Raw genomic sequence first — 19,184 nt, 5'->3', positions numbered from 1 at the left:
ACCACAGTGTATGAGCCACTGTGTGGGACCTCCCCCTAGAATCAGAGTTGGCCCCAGCAGAAAATGGCGACTGCTGAGATTTCCCTGTGAATGTGCCACTTGTGTGGTTGGTTGGTCGTGCTCTGGTTTGGCCTGAAGCCCAACTCTGGTTGTGCTGGTTCTGGGTCCATTTTGGGAGGAACTCTGGTGCAGGTGAATGTCAGAGGCTGCCTGTAACTGGCTTTGGACTACCCTATGTGGAGCTACCATGTAATCCACAGTTAGTGACTGCCTCCACTGGGTCTGGGTGTGTGTAGGAACAGACAAGCTGTGTACAAAGGTCGGCTTGAGAAACTCCAAGCCTGGGGCAGATCAATAAAAGGCCCAAGGTACTCAGAGATCAGCCTCCATGTGGCAGCTGCTCCACCATCCTGAGGTTGCCTGGACTTCCTCCAGAGTCGCTTGAATAAAGTCTGTAGTGTGGGCCCAGGCTGGCGGTAGCCTACAAGGTGTGAGCTCAATAGGGCATGGCAACTGGGGACAGAACAGGGCTAGTGGATCTCCTGTTTGGGGGTGGTATGGGACAGGCACTCAGTGGGGGAAAGCGGTCCCTACTCCAGAACCATGGCACTCAGTCACTGCACGAGTCTCCAAGCAGAGGATCCTTAAAAAAGAGCTCACTGCAGGTCCAGGCTGGGTGCAAGAAACAGACTTTTCTGAAGGACATAAGCTTGGCAGGGCAAGGCCACAGGGGTTGGGAGGCCAGGTCTAGTGGGTCTCCTGGTGATGGACAGCACTGGTGGGGTACAGTGGGGGGAAATGCCCCCTGCCCTGGAGCCACACAACTCAGTGCCTGTCTCAGTTGCCAACAAGAGATCCTCAAGAAAAATTAAAAGCACACCACAGGCCCGGGCGATTGCAGCCAGCAGTCTTTTCTGCAGGATGCAAGCTCAGCAGGGCGGGGTCACCGCAAGTCAGAATGAGGAGACTAGTGGGTTTCCTTGAGGGGGGTGGGCACCAGGGGCCACAGGGAGGGAAAATAACCCCTGTTCTGGAGCCACAGAACTCAGTGTCTCTGTCTCCACCAAAATCTCCTCAAGAAACGAAAATCGCACCAAAGGTCCCACTGGGTACAGTCAGCCAACGTGAGGTCAGCACAGTGGGGCCACTGGGAATCGGAGGGATAGGTCTGTGGGTCTCCTACTGGCCAACAGACAGCACCAGTGGTGGGCAGGGTGGAAACATGGCCCACGTTCCAGAGTCACATAATTCACCGACTGCCCTAGGCTCCAACAACTACTGTGTTTGCCTGAATGTCTTTGTTTCACAAGGCAGAACGCACTGTGCCCAAGCTGCAACAGAGACCTTTCTGCAGGTCATGAGCTCCGCCAGGTGTGGGTACCAAGAGTTGGAGGACTGAGTTAGAACACTCCCCCAGACTGGTGCTATGAGGACAGAAGTGCTTGACCCAGGGGAGATGGCGCCTGTGGGCCTTTAGATGAAGCGGGTGAACAAATAAGCGATTTGAAGACGTGGTGGCAGAAAACACCCAATCATAGCAGTAACAAGAAAAAAAATATTTTTAAGTAAAAATAGTTTAAGGGACCTCTGGGACAACAGGAAGTGTAACAACAACCCTTACAATAGCCAAGATGTGGAAGCAACCCAAATGCCTACCAATTGACGAGTGGATAAAAAAGTTGTGGTTCATATACGCAACGGAATATTATTCTGCCATAAAAAGAAAAAAAAACCCACACAAAATCTTACCATTTGTGATAGCATAGATGGACCTAGAGGGTATTATGCTATGTGAAAAAAGTCAGTCTAAGAAAGACAAATACCGTATGATTTAATATACATGTGGAATCTAAAGAACAATATAAACGAACATACAAAACAGAAACAGACAGATACAAGTAACACCACCTGGAACCAAGATGTTAGTGTAGGTTAAAGCAGGTATTTGCAGCCTCCCACAACCACATCAAAATTGCAACTAAAATCCTGTATAATAAAGAGCTAATATGCTAATTAGACTGGACATTGGAACCACCTTCTGGAATGACCAGTGGGTGGGGGGTGGGGCCGTGGGGCTTTGAGGCAGACGGGGTTGCAAAAGCTGAGCCCCTTGCATAAATTTTGTGCATCGGGCCTCTAGTACAGACTGACCATCATTCAGAACCACCTGAAATCAGATTGAATGGAAGCCCTACAACTAGAGAAGTAAAGAAGAAAGGACACTGAGGCTGGTGGGGGGGGGGGGCGGCACGGAATGGGCTGGTCTGATACCCACTTGTGCCACTTTTTTAATTGGTAGGGAGATCTCTGTGGAGGCCGCCCATGAGGAGCAAGGGGTCCCAGCCCCACATCAGACCCCCTGCCCAGAGTTCCAGTGCTAGGAAGAGAAGTCCCCTTAACTTTGGGCTGTAAAAACCAGCAGGGGTTGTGGCTAAGTGACAGTAATGCTATTGGAGACCCAGTAGTTCCTCTTAAACAGCTGGTGCATAGACTTACATGGTCCCACTTCTCTGAGCTCCAGCACTGGGTGGCAGCTTTGAGGGATCCAGGGACATAGGGGGAGAAACTGGATTCTCTGGCAAGAACTTGGGGGCAGCTTTCTCCTAGACAGGACAGGAGTGCTCACAGGGGTCATTGTTCCTGTGCTGAGACCGCCCTGTGTCACAGAGCTGACTGGCAGCCATACCTGAGTCTCCATCAGCCTGGAGCATCTCTTTGCTCTGCCCTGGTGATTTCCTGAGACCCCACCCCATCCAATTTGCAGCCCCACCCAAGCTGTTTGCAGCAGCTTCTCCATATGAATGGCCTGTCCTGGCTCAGGCTTCAGATTTTGCAAAAATCTCTTTAAAAAGCTGCAGCTGGTGTCAGTGTGCCCCAAACCTATCAATAAAGGGACCAAGACCCAGCCTGCCTTGCTGGGCCGCACTTGGGTACCTTCAAGCCCAATACAAATAGCAAATAGCAGCCATCTGTAGATCCCTCTGTACCTCCTGCCAGGTGGCCACAGACAGTGGCTGACTTTGCACCTCCTGGGAGGCCCCATAACCAGTGAACTCAGTGGACAGCTTCAGACCATAGCAGATTACAACTCTACACATCCACGAGTGATACACTCAAGGGGCAGACTCAGTGAGCACCAAAGCCCCACTAAAGCAAGTCCTGCTCCACAGGGGTGTCTCCTGCACAGCTGCTCTTTCACTGTAGTCTCAGCTGGTCCTCACAGCCAATTAGCCTGGAGGTCAATTCCTCCCAATGATGCCAAGAGCAATCAAGGCTCAACTACAAGACTGTGCACACAGCCAACACAAGGGTGCACCTAGAGTGCCCAGCTCAGGTGAGTGGGGAGGCTGAGCCACTGGGCTCTATAGGACACCTACTATACAGGCCCCTCTACCAATTTCAGGAGACATAGCAGCTCTACCTAATACATAGAAACAAACACAGGGAAGCAGCCAAAATGCAGAGACAAAGAAACATCTCCCAAATGAAAGAACAGAAGAAATCTCCAGAAAAAGATCAAAATGAAATGGAAGCAAGCAAACTATCAGATACAGAGTACAAAACAATTGTTATAAGGATGCTCAAGGATCTTAGTGAGAGCTTCAAGGAACTTGATGAGAACGTCAAGGGATTTAGTGAGACTTTCAAGGATCTTAGTGAGAATGTCAAGGATATGAAAAAGGACTAATCAGAAATTAAGCATACACTAACTGAAGTAAAATATAATATACAGGAACTCAATAATAGAGTAGAGGATTCTGAGAATCAAATCAGCGATTTGGAATATGAGGAAGCAAAGAACACCCTATTAAAAAAGCAAAAAGCTAAAGAATAAAAAAATATGAAGATAGTGTAAGGAGCCTCTGGGACAATCACATTATAGGGGTTCCGGAAGAAGAGAGAGCGCAAGATATTGAAAACCTATTTGAAAAAATAATGACAGAAAACCTCCCCTATCTAGGTCCAGGAAGCACAAAGAGTCTCAAACAAGAGGAACCCAAAGAGTCCCACATCAAGATACATCATAATTAAAATGCCAGGAGTTAAAGACAAAAAGACAATCTTAAAAGCTGCGAGAGAAATGCAGCTAGTTACCTACAAGGAAGAGCCCATGTGACTGTCAGCTGATTTCTCAACAGAAACTTTGCAGGCCAGAGGGAGTGGCAAGAAATACTCAAAGTGATGAATAGAGAGAACTTACAACTAAGATTACTCAGCAAAGCTATCATTTAAAACAGAAGGTCAGATAAAGAGCTTTACAGACAGGCAAATGCTAAAGGAGTTCATCACTATGAAACCAGTATTACATGCAATGTTAAAGGGTATTCTTTAAAAAGAGAAAGAAAAAGAAAACAAAGATAAAACATGAACAATGAAATGGCAATAAATACATATCTATCAACAATTTAATCTAAAAATCAAAATAAACAAACAAGAAATGAACAAAATAAACTGATGAATAAAATAGAAGAATAAAAGGCATGGAAACATGGAACAGACTGACAAATCTCAGAGAGAAGGGGTGGGGGTGGAGGTGGGAAGAGATTAACCAAGGATCTATATGCATACTAGAGGCCCGATGTACAAAATTCGTGCAAGAGTAGGCCTTCCTTCCCCTAGCTGCCGGCACTGGCTTCCCTCTGGCACCTGGGACATGGGCTTCCCTCGAAGCCCCGGCTTCATCTTGAAGGTTGTCTGGTCTAATTAGCATATTATGCTTTTATTATTATAGATATGCATACCTAAGGAACACAGACAATAGGGTGGTCAAGGACCAGTGTGAGGCAGGAGCCAGGTGGAGGGGGACAATGCGGGGCAATAGGGTGGATATATCTGTAATATTCTCAACAATAAGATTAAATGAATGAATGAATAATAAAAGCACCTCCCCACCCCCTCAATTTGGAGGGGATACAATAGCTACCTCAGGTGTAAAGGGGGAAGAAATATTATGAGATAAATGCTCATTATTAAATAGTGCATTCTGAACCACTCTGAACTGTGAGATTTACCTTTCCCACCTAGGCGGTGCACCCTGCAACAGTGCTCTGAGGAAGTGCTCCGATCATTTTCTGGTATTTTCATAATTTAAATATGTGTACATTGCCATGGAAAAAACTGGGAATTAGTAAAGGCAGAAATCTTGATAAGACTTTTTTAAGTCTTGCAAATGAGGAAGAAAGGAACATTATTATTTACAAGTCCATACATCTAAAGCAGCGGTTCTAAACCTGTGGGTCGTGAACCCTTTGGGGGTCAAAGGACCCTTTCACAGGGGTCGCCTAAGACCATCAGAAAACACATATATAATTACATATTGTTTTTGTGATTAATCACGATGCTTTAATTATGTTCAATTTGTAACAATGAAAATACATCCTGCATATCAGATATTTACATTACGATTCATAAGAGTAGCAACATTACAGTTATGAAGTAGCAACGAAAATAATTTTATGGTTGGGGGTCACCACAACATGAGGAGCTGTATTAACGGGTCGCGGCATTAGGAAGGTTGAGAACCACTGACCTAGAGAGTCAAAAACCTCACACCTGACTGAGAAGGCATAGCAGACAGAGGGTCAGGCCCCACCCTTACCTCTGAGAGCAGTTCAGTTAGGCCATTGTCGGCAAACTGCGGCTCACGAGCCACATGCGGCTCTTTGGCCCCTTGAGTGTGGCTCTTCCTAAGCCTTAGGAGTACCCTAAGTAAGTTAATAACAATGTACCTACCTATGTAGTTTAAGTTTAAAAAATTTGGCTCTCAAAAGAAATTTCAATCATTGTACTGTTGATATTTGGCTCTGTTGACTAATGAGTTTGCCAACCACTGAGTTAGGGCATCCGGTGCTCAGGACTCCTTCCTATTACCTCTCCCTCCACTACTGCCTACTTGTCCCAACCTTCTCCCTTCCAACATCAGAGAAGCAAATCTTATACTTCTGCTGAGCACTGCTCTCACCGACTGTCTCAACACCCCTATGAACAGATGAAGAACTGAGCTAGTGAGGGGAGCTAAGTCACTGGTTCCAGAACTTTCTCTCTGAAATCTCCTTAAAGCCCTAATGCTCAGCACAACAGCTTTGTGACTGGTTTTTCTGCTGAAAGCAAGGAACAGAAATCTAGTAAATTGGAGGGAAATGAGTCTCTCAACAGGTGCTTCCTACAATGTAGAGAAAATCTGCACAAGTGTGGTAAGAGGCTTTGGCACCTGTACATTTCTCTGTTGACCAACCTCTGAGAGCCACTTTGAACACCCTTCCCATCAGCTTCCTCCGTCCTCCTCTGCAGGACTCTGGAGATGCCCTGGTTTTAGGACATGGCATGGAGAAATTCAGGAGAGGAGGGAAAGGGAAAGGGAGGAGAGAGCAGGGAGTAGCTAGAAGGGAAGTTGGGTTGGAAGGGAAGTTTTTTAAACTACTGAGGTCTAAAGTCAACAAAGTAAAAATTGGTATTGTGTTTAGTGGGACAGCAGTAATTGACCTATGTTCATCACTGACTTCTGCAATTAATCATTTAATGAGTCAACATTGAATGACCCCTTACTTACTATCTCCCAGGAAGTGGGATTTAAAGAAAAAGACTTGGGAAACTAGAGAAGTAACCTGGGTTTCTGGCATTCAGTCCCCCTTCAAATTATTCAACAATCCAGCCAGATAATTCTTCTTCTACCTTCTTACTGTAAACATTTCCAAACACAGGAAAGTGGAGGGAAGTGGAAATAACACCCCAAAATATGGCACTCTGGCATGTGGATTGTTTTGAGCTGAAAGCAATTAACACCCAAAAGACTCAGGAAAAGCTTGACACTCTCCCATAGCAGCCTAAAAAATTTTAGATAGGGAGCCAGTATCTGCATGGCAGGGCAAACATCTGATTACTGCTCTTCCTGTGAATTGTCTTCCTCCCCCTTTGAAGCTCCAGAACCCTACCCCTTTCTCCTTAGCTCAGGACGGCAATTAAGTCTCAACTGCCTGACTGCCTTTGAGTCACTCATGTCTTTGTGGAGTTCTTGTACATATAAAATTAAATTTCTTCTCCCCTGTTAATCTGTCTTATGTCAATTTAATTGTTAGGTCAAAGAACCTAGAAGGTTTAAGACGGAACAATTTTCCCTCTCCAACAACACCCACACGTGCCAGGGGGTTCACACACTGAGCACATGCTCACACGCCCTCTTTCCCCTGGAACCAGCTGAGCAGCTCTCAGAGACGGGATGCTCTGGCATCAACAGTTTCAGCCTGTCATCTACAGGTCTTTTCTTCGCCTACACGACCACAATGCCATTATCAGGCCTAGGAAAATTAGAAATGACTGTCTAATATTCAAGTATCCAAAACCAAAAGGTCTCTTACAACTTTTGCAATGCATTCAAAAATTATTTGCTGAATGAATGTGTAGTCCTTTTCTGCAATATTAGATTCCAAATAAATGCCTGAGCCACACACCAAATAATATAGTAACAATGTATTAACATGGCTGAGGTTCTAACACCTCTCCAATTCAAAACAGATGCACAGAGACTTCTAATCTGCCTATTTATGATCTGTCAAGAGATCAGCTAACAAGAAACAAATCAAGTCAACTTTTTAAAAAAATATATATTTTACTGATTTTTTACAGAGAGGAAGGGAGAGGGATAGAGAGCTAGAAACATCGATTAGAGAGAAACATTGATCAGCCGCCTCCTGCGCACCTCCCACTGAGGATGTGCCCGCAACCAAGGTACACGCCCTTGACCGGAATCGAACCCAGGACCTTTCAGTCTGCAGGCCGACGCTCTATCCACTGAGCCAAACCAGTTAGGGCTCAAGCCAACTTTTAAGAAACTTTACATCACTAATCAAAACAACAATGAGGTACCTTCTCACACCTGTCAGAATGGCTATCATCAACAAATCAACAAACGACAAGTGCTGGAGAGGATGTGGAGAAAAAGGAACACTCGTGCACTGCTGGTGGGAGTGCAGACTGGTGCAGCCACTATGGAAGACAGTATGGAGTTTCCTCAAAAAGTTAAAAATGGAACTCCCATTTGACCCAGTGATCCCACTTCTAGGAATATATCCCAAGAAAACAGAAACACCAATCAGAAAGGATATATGCATCCCTATGTTCATAGCAGCACAATTCACCATAGCTAAGATCTGGAAACAGCCTAAGTGCCCATCAGTAGATGAATGGATTAGAAAACTGTGGTACATCTACACAATGGAATACTATGCTGCTGTAAAAAAGAAGGAACTCTTACCATTTGCAACAGCATGGATGGACCTGGAGAGCATTATGCTAAGTGAAATAAGCCAGTCAATGAAGGAAAAATACCACATGATGTCACTCATTTGTGGATAATAAAGACCATTATAAACTTATGAACAAAAATAGATACAGAGGCAGAGAGCAGCATCGAACAGACTGTCAAAGTACAGCGGGAAGGCCGGGGAGGGTTGGGGGGCAGGGAGTGGGGGGTAAGAGATCAACCGAAGGACTTGTATGCATACATATAAGCATAACCAATGGACACAAGACACTGGGCGGTAGGGGAGGCCGGAGGAATGTCAAGGGGGAAAAAAAAAGGCGACATATGCAATACTCTTTGTAATACTTTAAGCAATAAAACAAAATTTAAACAATGAATAAATAAAAAACTTTACAAATGACAACTTATACATTCCAACCTTAAAATCAGAGAATAAATCAATAGTAATTTCTATCTTGCTATTTTTAACATTTTTAAAAAATGAAGGGAGATGGAGAGAGAGACAGAAACATCAGTGTTGACAGGAAACATCATTGATCAGCGGCCTCCTGCACACCCCCAAATGGGGATCCAGCCCAAAACCCAGGCATGTGCCCTGACTGGGAATTGAACCGTGACCTCCTGGTTCATGGGTCAATGCTCAACCACTGAGCCACACTGGTCAGGCTATTTTTAAGTCTCTTTTTAAATTTCAATTCTTTAAATTTTCTTTTATATGTCAATATTTACTACATATTTTAAATCTTAGTTTTCAGTGACCTTTCAATAGAATGTTAATTATTTCTCTGGTTAAAAAAAATCAATTATCTTACCCATCCATAAGCAGTACTTCGCTCATGCTCCTGAGTGACATCAGCTACATAGGCAAATATCACAGAGAATGTGACTGAGAAGACTCCAGACACAGAAATCATTCCAAAATACCACCTATAAAAAGATTATTTCAGTTACCCAGGAGAGAGGTAGTGTATGTACATTTTTATAACCACAGTCAAAGATATCATGTAGATTATAAACAAAGAAATAAATTTTATTTATATGCATGTATAAGATATAAAGGACAACTAACAAAATTATAATCACATGGAGAGAAAGAAGTAGAAACATACTAATTTTATCACTGCTCAAAGGGTGTCAGTACATGCAGTTTAAATAAAGTTAGCCTGGCCGGTGTGGCTAAGTGGTTGAGCATCCACCCATGAACCAGGAAGTCATGGTTTGATTCCCGACAGGACACTTGCCCAGGTTGTGGGCTCCATCCCTAGTGTGGGGCGTGCAGGAGGCAGCTGATTAATGACTCTCATCATTTATGTTTCTATTGCTTTCTCCCTCTCCCTTCCTCTCTGAAATTAATAAAAAAATTTTTTAAAAAGCCAAGTAAAGTTATAGTTTTAAAGGAAGCTAAAATAAGAGAAAAACTTTCTAAATTTCCTAGCTTTAGTTAAGGAAACGACATATTTAGCAAATGACTTTATGAGAGCTACACAAAAGCAGAAAGGGTAACAAAAATATTAATGTAATTAAGACCAAACATTTTTATCACATGCATAGATGCTTAAAAAAAAACTAGTTAAAATACTAGCAAACAGGACAAAACGCAAGGTTTATTCCAGATATAATAATGTTTCAATATTAGAAAATATATTAATATAATTCATTATGGTAACAGATCCCAGGAGAAAAATGAAATGATCTCCACTGATGCAAAAAAGGCATCTAATAAAATTTGGCATCCAATCCTGATTTAAAAAAAGAAAATCTCTGGCTAAAATAGAAATGAGCATTTTTCAATCTAAAAGCTAGCATTACAATGTGTTCTTTACGAGGAAGGTAAGTCTATAATCATCACTTTTATTTATCATTATTCACACAAGTAACAAAAGCAGCAACAAGAAAACTGGAAGAGGTAAAATCATTTAAAGATCTATAAAACATTTTTAAAGAATCTCGAGAACATAAAAAAGCTATAATTCATTGGGAAAAGCAGGACATTCTTGGAAAGAAAGGCTTAATACCAAGTAGTTTTTTAAAATTCTTCATCTGGTAGGAAATAAAATGCGTCAGTATGGTTACAAATTTAGAACATGATGACAATCTATAATAATAAAAAGGTAATATGCTAATGAGGCCGGACGTCCTTTCTGATGAAGCAGGGTCTGGAGGGAAGCCAGCCCAGTCCCGGGTGCCGGAGGGAAGCTGGTGCCAGCAGCCAGGGAAAGGAAGGCCTACTTTTGCACAAATTTTTGTGTATAGGGACTCTAGTGTTGACACAAAATCCCTATAAAATAATGAAATGACAATATTTGCACACAAGAAAAAAAAGAAAAGAAAATCTATTAATTAAAAACAAAAATCTTCCATCATAAGGTATGTCAGGGGTGGGCAAACTTTTTGACTCGAGGGCCACAGTGGGTTCTTAAACTGGACCGGAGGGCCAGAACAAAAGCATGGATGGAGTGTTTGTGAGAACTAATATAAATTCAAAGTAAACATCATTACATAAAAGGGTGCGGTCTTTTTTTTTTTAGTTTTATTCATTTCAAACGGGCGGATCTGGCCTGTGGGCCGTAGTTTCCCCACGGCTGAGGTATGTCCTTCACATTGCTGAGATCAGCAACAGGAATTCTGGCCAAATTACCATCCTCTGGACTCCAGGAAAACAATAATGTTACAAGCTCAGGTGCAAATTCCAACCCATCTTTGGTAACTAAATAGACTTGTTTACATGCTAAATATTCTCTCCCTATTTATCACGAAAAAATGAGATCTAATTAAAATTCATATTATGGCCCTAGGGGGGTAGCTCAGTTGGGTTGAGCTTCGTCCCGATATGGCAAGGTTGTGGGCTAGATCCCCACTCAGGGCACATACAAGAAATCAACCAAAGAAGGAATGAATAAGTGGAACAACAAATCCATGTTTTCCTTTCTCTCTCCAAATCAATAAATAAAAAAATTTTAAAACTTCATATTATGATTTAGAATAGGCTATTGGTTTGACTGCATTATACACAAAAGTGACCCCTGATTATTGACATAAATTATGTTCAGATCAGTGTCCTAGACCAGTGGTCGCAAACCGTGGCTCTTTGGCCCCTTGAGTGTGGCTCTTCCACAAAATACCATGTGTGGGCACGCATGTACAGTGCGATTGAAACTTCGTGGCCCATGTGCAGAAGTTGGTATTTTGTGGAAGAGCCACACTCAAGGGGTCAAAGAGCCACATGTGGCTCACGAGGCACAGTTTGCCGACCATTGCCCTAGACCAGCCGTGGGCAAACTACGGCCCACGGGCCGGATCCGGCCCGTTGGAAATGAATAAAACTAAAAAAAAAAAAAAAAAAAAAAAAAAAAAAAAAAAAAAAAAAAAAAGACCGTACGCTTTTATGTAATGATGTTTACTTTGAATTTATATTAGTTCACACAAACACTCCATCCATGCTTTTGTTCCGGCCCTCTGGTCCAGTTTAAGAACCCACTGTGGCCCTCAAGTCAAAAAGTTTGCCCACTCCTGCCCTAGACCAATGAGCTGACCAAAACAATTACATTCCCAAAGGAACTTGAGCCACAGGAGCGAGTGGGATCCCCAGGCCCCCTTCCCCACAAGACCCGAATCCTATAACTGACTCATCGCAACTACAGCTTTCACTTCTCTTTCTTTACCTTGGACTTAATTATGTAATCTCTTCATTTCCCCATTATAATATGGGCAAGATAGCAACTGCCCAAACTGGCTTTCAGTATTAGCAAAGAGAGCAAATAAAAACACAGATACAACTGCTTTGAAATTGTTAAGAAGGGCTCACAGATGTATTATTCATATGTGACCCAGGACAGTCAGGACGACGAAAGGCTGAGCACTCACCACGGGCTGATCACCATCAGGGGTATTGGGAAACAGGTAAAGAAGACGGTGCCCAGGAGGAAGGGCTTCCTCCCCCACACATCGGACAGGGCACCTATGAGCGGGGCACTCAGAAAGGAGAGCAGGCCCTGGAGAAGAAAACAGAAGCAAAGTCAGAGTTATGATACAACCCCGTTACAGTACTTGTAATTCTCATTTTCTAAATGCTGCAGTTCAGTTTTTGGTCCCCATACAGAGTAACTTAAAACATTGAATATAAACGATCATTTTTAAAAATTCTAACAAAATTTCTAAATATTGTTAGAAAAGGAAGAGAGGGGTAAGAGCTTGTTTTCTGGGACAAGTTGAAAAGGTGATATGAAATATATTTATAGCTACAGTTGGCCCTTAAGATGAATATTAATAAATTCATTTCAATAAATATGCACAGCATATTATATACAAAGCTGTGAATTAACTGGTGCCATAAAGACACCCAAACAAGCCGAAGCCGGTTTGGCTCAGTGGATAGAGCGTCGGCCTGCGGACTGAAGGGTCCCGGGTTCGATTCCAGTCAAGGGCATGTACCTGGGTTGCAGGCACATCCCCAGTGGGAGATGTGCAGGAGGCAGCTGGTCGATGTTTCTAAGTCTCTATCTCTCTTCCTTCCTCTCTGTAAAAAATCAATCTATATATATATATATATATATATATATATATATATATATATATATAAATATATAAATATAAATAAATAAAGACACCCAAACAAATACACACCTGCTACTCTCAAACCACTTGTAAGCTAATAGGGATAAACAGAACAAGTATGCATATACCAAAGGTCCATAAGAAAAGTTAACCACCTATCTTCCTGTTGAATTTAGGAAGAAGATAATGCAACTTGACAACAGGGATGAGGCTAAAGAGTAGCAAGAAACAAGAACACCACACATTCGCAAAGGAAGTAAAGAAACTCACTTATTATTTGCCAGTCACTCTGTTAGCTGGCACTTTTATAATCACTTCCTTTTTGACTTCAGGGTCCTCTGAGGTGGCCACAGGCCTGACCCGCAGACCCTGCAGGTGGCACAGTGCTCACTTCACATGTTCTGTCTGCACATTACAAACAGATTTCCAATCTCTCTCTTTTGAGCTCCATGCTTACAGCCAAATAGGCTTCCCTATTAGGACATTTAAGATGCACACTCTCACTTTACAGCAGTCCCCCTTTATCCAAAGGGCATACATTCTAAGCCTGCTAGTGGATGTCTGAAACCACAGATAATACCAAATACTGTATATGGTATGTTTTTTCCTATATGCATATATCCATGATAAAGTTTAATTTATAAATTAGACACAGTAAGAGACTGACAACAATAACATATACTATAATAAAACCTACGTGCCTGTGATCTCTTTATCAAAATATCTTATTGCACTGTATGTACTATGTGGATACTCTGGACAAAGGGACGATTCAGATGCCAGGTGGGATTGTGAAGATTTCATCATGGTGTGCAATTTAAAACTTATGAATTGGCATATAAGCATAACCAATGGACACAGATAGTAGAGGGGCGAGGGCATGTGCTGGGTGGTGCGAGTGGCCAGGGAGAGGTCATTGGGGGGCGGAGGGGAGGAGACTTATGTAATACTTTAAAAAATAAAGAATTTCGCCCTAACCGGTTTGGCTCAGTGGATAGAGCGTTGGCCTGCGGACTCAAAGGTCCCAGGTTCGATTCCGGTGTAGGGCATGTAACTTGGTTGCGGGCACATCCCCAGTAGGGAGTGTGCAGGAAGCAGCTGATCGATGTTTCTAACTCTCTATCCCTCTCCTTTCCTCCCTGTAAAAACTCAATAAAATATATTTGAAAAAATAAAAATAAAAAAAATAAAAAATAAAGAATTTAAATTAAAAAAACCGTATGAATTGTTTACTTGTGAAGTTTTTCATCTAATATTTTCAGACTGCAATTGACCATGGGTAACTGAAACTGAAGAAAGAAACCCCAACAGATAAGGCAGGACACACCGTACTTCTTGGCTAAGAAGCCCTCCACAGCTTTTTCCTTCATCCCTCCACTCCCCAAGACCATTGTTTAGACCACTGTCTCTAAAGGACCTCTTATAGCCATCCCTGCAGCACTGCTACCTGAATGAAAATAAAACCATCTTCTAACGGCCCCTGACCCTGGTCTCTCTCCCTCCAGTATGTTTTTCACATACCCGCAAGAGCAACGATGAGCTGCTTGCTGTCAGAGCCAGCAGGGGCACCGCTCAGCTCTGAGTGGCTCTGAGTCCATGTATTCTCAAGTCTTCCCAACTACGTCAGGGCTGGTCCTTCTCCAACCCTGCCCTCTGTACTAACTGTTGGGAACTTACTCCAAGTTCCTCCTTTATCTCCTGCTCACAGACACAGGACAATTCTCGGCGGCAGGGCAGAGAGAGAAGCCATGAGAGGTTGTGGGTGTATAAAAATGAGTCTTTATTGCAGAAGCCAGTGGCCACACAGCCATCAGACAAGGATAATTCATTACAGCAAAGTCCATACCAGCAGGCAGCCGCACACTGGCTGGTGAACAGACATCCTTCTGACATGGTAGCGTTAATCTCTGTACCCACAGTTAGTATCCGAGCAGCCGCACGCTGCCTACTAGACTCACTGCCTCACATCGTAGCTGGCTCAGCAGCTTCTCCTGTCTCCCGGCCCAGCACACTGGCTGGTTAACACGGCAGCTATAGCTGAGCTCTTGTGAGCTCTTAGCCTCTCCTGCACACAGAGGAGCTACATCCTATTTCCTAAGCCTCCACTTCTCGGAGCTCTCTAGTCTCTGCTCTGCCCAGCTGCTCTCTGTAACAGACTTCTTCACACACTCCTGGTCAGTAGCCTATTACTCCAGGGACAAAGAAGGCTGGTTGCCAACAGTGACATCAATCATTTGGCTGCAGAAGGAAACAGTATATATACCGTGTGTCCTTGCATCCGCTCCTGGTATCTTGGCCTAATTACAGCTCAGAGTCCTTGGACACCCCAATGAGGCTCATGCTCACAGCAGCCTTGGCCATTCTGGTGCATTGGTAACAAGGCTTCTGTGCTCCCATTGGCTTGGACTATCGGGGAACCTGGCGTGGTTTCCACACTTGCTATAGTCTCCATTGTGCAGAGTTTAACTCTTCAGCATGCATTTATGGTTGAAATAATGTGTCTGAACTCTGCTTTTAAATACTAAAGATAAAAAAAGTGGTGGTGGTAGGGGGGAACTAGGGTAGATGAGACAAGAGTGGGAAAATGTTGATAAGTAATGAACTGGATGATGAGTACATGGGTTTTCATGATATTATTTTCGATTTCTGTGTATTTGATTTTTTATAGTATGTTTTAAAAATTCCTCAGCATAAGCATGTAAATAAAACCATCCAAAAATCTGGCATCTAACACACATCCTGTGCTGTGCTATATGCAGTACTTTTTAGTTTTCAGAATATACTGTGCCCTTTCGTGCCAATGTACCTTTGCACACACTGCCCTGCTGTGCCTGCATGCACTTCCCACATGTGGACCAGGTAAACTAGTCATTCTTCACCTCCTCCTCGATTCTCTGAGCTATTCAAGCAGAATTAACCGGTAATATCTGCTCCATTGTAATCATAACCCTCTATTAAAATTGCTCTTCTCTATTGGCTTAGAAATTGAAATTAAGGTCAGAGGAATGGTTTCTTTTCATTTCAACTTTGTACCCTTGGGGCCTATCACAGGGCCTGGTAAAGAATGGCTTTCAAAGGGGTTTCCTGAAATCAATAGAACTTTTAAGAGAAAATCAATTCACAGTGGTTTCCAAGGTCTCACAGCTGGGAAGAAAAGGAAAAGGATTCCAATTCCTAGCAGCCACCAGTAAACCCAGAACCCATGGCCAGGAGACAGGGAAATTGAGGGGAAGTGAGAGAAAGACTCAGTGGAGGGCATGCAAGCTTAAAAGGTTGTTGGTCTCTGAAGTAAAATATTAATCCTTGTAATTTTGAAGTCACAGGGCATTTCCAGGGCATTCAGTATGTTCCTGTATCAACAGAGTAACAGATTGCCCTAACTGGTTTGGCTCAGTGGATAGAGTGTCCGCCTGCGGACTCAAGGGTCCCAGGTTCGATTCCGGCCAAGGGCATGTACCTTGGTTGCGGGCACATACCCAGTAGGGAGTGTGCAGGAGGCAGCTGATTGATGTTTCTGTCTCATCGATGTTTCTAACTCTCTATCCCTCTCCCTTCCTCTCTGTAAAAAATGAATAAAATATATTAAAAAAAAAAAAGAGTAACAGATGAAGTATTAAATGATTTTCTTTAAGAGCGAAAGACTACAGAAGCAGGGCTCAATTTCAGGACCCAAGACTAATTTAATGAAATTTACTAGTAGAAAAGAAAACCTTTCAAAGTTCTCTAAAAACATCAAATACCTGAGTACCTGGATAGTATGAAACTGGTCAAGAAAAATTTTTAAAAAAATATATTTTATTGATTTTTTACAGAGAGGAAGGGAGAGGGACAGAGAGTTAGAAACATCGATGAGAGAGAGACATCGATCAGCTGCTTCCTGCACACTCCCCACTGGGGATGTGCCCGCAACCAAGGTACATGCCCTTGACCGGAATCAAACCTGGGACCCTTGAGTCCGCAGGCCGACGCTCTATCCACTGAGCCAAACCGGCTAGGGTTCAAGAAAAATTTGTAAAGAAATTTAAGAGGACATGGTTGTAGAAATAATTACCACTACAAAAATAGTAACAAAAATTATTTAAACATAAAGAAACCTGGAAAAGTTTCACACAGTTCCAATTTCAGATTTTATACAATGTGTTAAAATATGGAAGGTATATCATTTACAAACAAATATGAAAAGGCCAAACATTAAGGTTATATTCAAAATAATACACTTCTTACAGAAAAAAAAAGACGGTCTTCTAGATTAGGGATTTAAATGGTAATTTAATTGATTCATTAAGTAACACTACTTAAATCGAATTCTCAGTGACAATTATAGGCACTAAATATATCCTCTGGGAGGAACTACTTTTGAAAAACGGTTTTTACTGATTTTCAGAAAGAGAGGAAGGGAGACTGGGAGAGGGACAGAAACATCAGTGATGAGAGAGAATCATCGATCGGCTGCCTTCTGCTCACTTTCTACTAGGGATTGAACTCACAACCTGGGCATGTACCCTGATTAAGAATTGAGCCGTGACCTCCTGGTTCATGGGTTGATGCTCTACCACTGAGCCACACCAGTGGGGCTGATAGGACCTACTTTTATAGTAAGATACTAACATACAATCTAATAATATACTTGCCTCTTTGGAAAACTTGTATTTTCTAAAAATCAAAGATTTTCTTCTGTCTCAGTTATTTTTTCACTGCCCGCTCTGGCCCTAGATCCTATCCACACACATTATTAAAGCAGTAGACTGAGAAGGGCATTTGTTCTCGGATTGACTGGGCATCCAATCAGTCCTAAGGATGCTAAGCACATTCTGCAAATGAGAACAAAATTTAAAACTTATGAAGTGATCAAAATTAAAACTTATGAGGTAGACTGTTTTAGCAATTTTATTCACAGATAATAAAAAGAATAGTCTTTATTCAAGTTACTGTCCAAATTAAGAGAGCAATTTATTATGTGTGTGCGTGTTTATATGAAAAGCATTTTTGTACTTACTAATCCCAAAGAGCAGCTATGAGGGTGCTTTAAAGGCATCTTTAAACATCAATCAACAATTTCTGTGTGTGCTTATGCTACGCTGCTTAATTTAATTCACGTCAAAAGCAGCTGCTAGGACTACAGAAACGCTTGCCTGTTAGATGCCCCTGGAAGGGCATCATGGCAGAGCGAGGTGGCCATCTTCTTGATCAGACTTGATGGTCCGACCTGGATTAGAAGAAGCACATGTGCATGTGAAACCCTGTGGCCAAGAGCTGAGCGGGCTCACTGGGTCTTGGAACCCCCCTTCCCAAGCCCCTGCTGTGGTCCACAGCGAGACGAGATGAAGACTGCCTATTCTGGTGCCCCTCTTTACATTGGTCACTCCAGGCATAAATCAGCCCTGGGCATCGAGCCACAGTTTTAGTGAGTTTGGGACACCAATGAAGATCTCTAATTTTATGATAAATATAAAACATCCCTTAGAAAGAAGCTTCCAGAAGTTTCAATGTAGACGTTGGGCAATCAGACCAGCTGGTCTTAATGAAGAAAATGATTACAACCACTCCACCTGCTGCTGTTAACCAGTGGTCAAAACCACAGCATCTCAATTTGATGTCCTAGTTCTCAAAAAGTACAGCCAGAACTACTGTGATGGCTAGTTTGTGTGTTAGCTTGACTAGGCTCCACTACCCCGTTATTTAATCAAACACAAGTGTGGGTGTTGCTGTGAAGGTTTTTTCTTCTTTTAAACAATTATGAATTTACTAGAGGCCTGGTGCACAAAAATTTGTGCACTCGGGGGCGGGGGGGGGGGGGGGGGAGCTCAGCCCGGCCTGTGCCCTCTTGCAGTCTGGGACCCCTAGAGGGATGTCCACCTGCTGGCTTAGGCCCATTCTCCAGGGGATCGGGCCTAAGCTGGCAGTCAGACATCCCTTTGGCAGCCTGGGAGCCCTTGGGGGATGTACACTTGCCAGTGGGGGTTGGGCCTAAGCTGGCAGTCAGACATCCCTTTGGCAGCCTGGGAGCCCTCGGGGGATGTACACTTGCCAGTGGGGACCAGGCATAAGCTGCAGTCGGACATCCTTAGCGCTGCTGAGGGGACGAGAGAGGCTCCTGCCATCACTACTGTGCTGGCAGCCGTCAGCCTGGCTTGTGGCTGAACAGAGCTCCCCCTGTGGGAGCACACTGACCACCAGGGGGCAGCTCCTGCATTGAGCGTCTACCCCTAGTGGTAAATGTGTGTCATAGTGAACAGTCATTCACAGTCGTTCTGCTGTTAGGGTCAACTTGCATATAACCCTTTTATTATATAGGACTAGAGGCCCGGTGCACAATAATTTGTGCACTCGTGGGGGGAGAGGGGGGTCCCTCAGCCCGGCCTGTGCCCTT

General features: G+C 43.3%; 1 protein-coding gene across 1 annotated transcript in view; it reads right to left on the bottom strand.

Moving 5' to 3' along the window:
* MFSD14B (major facilitator superfamily domain containing 14B) overlaps positions 1–19,184 on the bottom strand; it is a 151,294-nt gene that overhangs the window by 33,201 nt on the left and 98,909 nt on the right. Inside the window, exons 4-5 of the mRNA XM_081103207.1 lie at positions 12,125–12,252; positions 9,073–9,187 (exon numbers count right to left, since the gene is read on the bottom strand). Of these exons, the coding sequence (XP_080959333.1) occupies positions 9,073–9,187; positions 12,125–12,252 (243 nt within the window). The remainder of the gene's footprint in view (positions 1–9,072; positions 9,188–12,124; positions 12,253–19,184) is intronic.

This window comes from Myotis nattereri (genome assembly GCF_964212035.1).
Source record: "Myotis nattereri genome assembly, chromosome: 12".
Lineage (NCBI taxonomy): Eukaryota > Metazoa > Chordata > Mammalia > Chiroptera > Vespertilionidae > Myotis > Myotis nattereri.
This window is presented reverse-complemented; position numbering and strand designations above follow the sequence as displayed.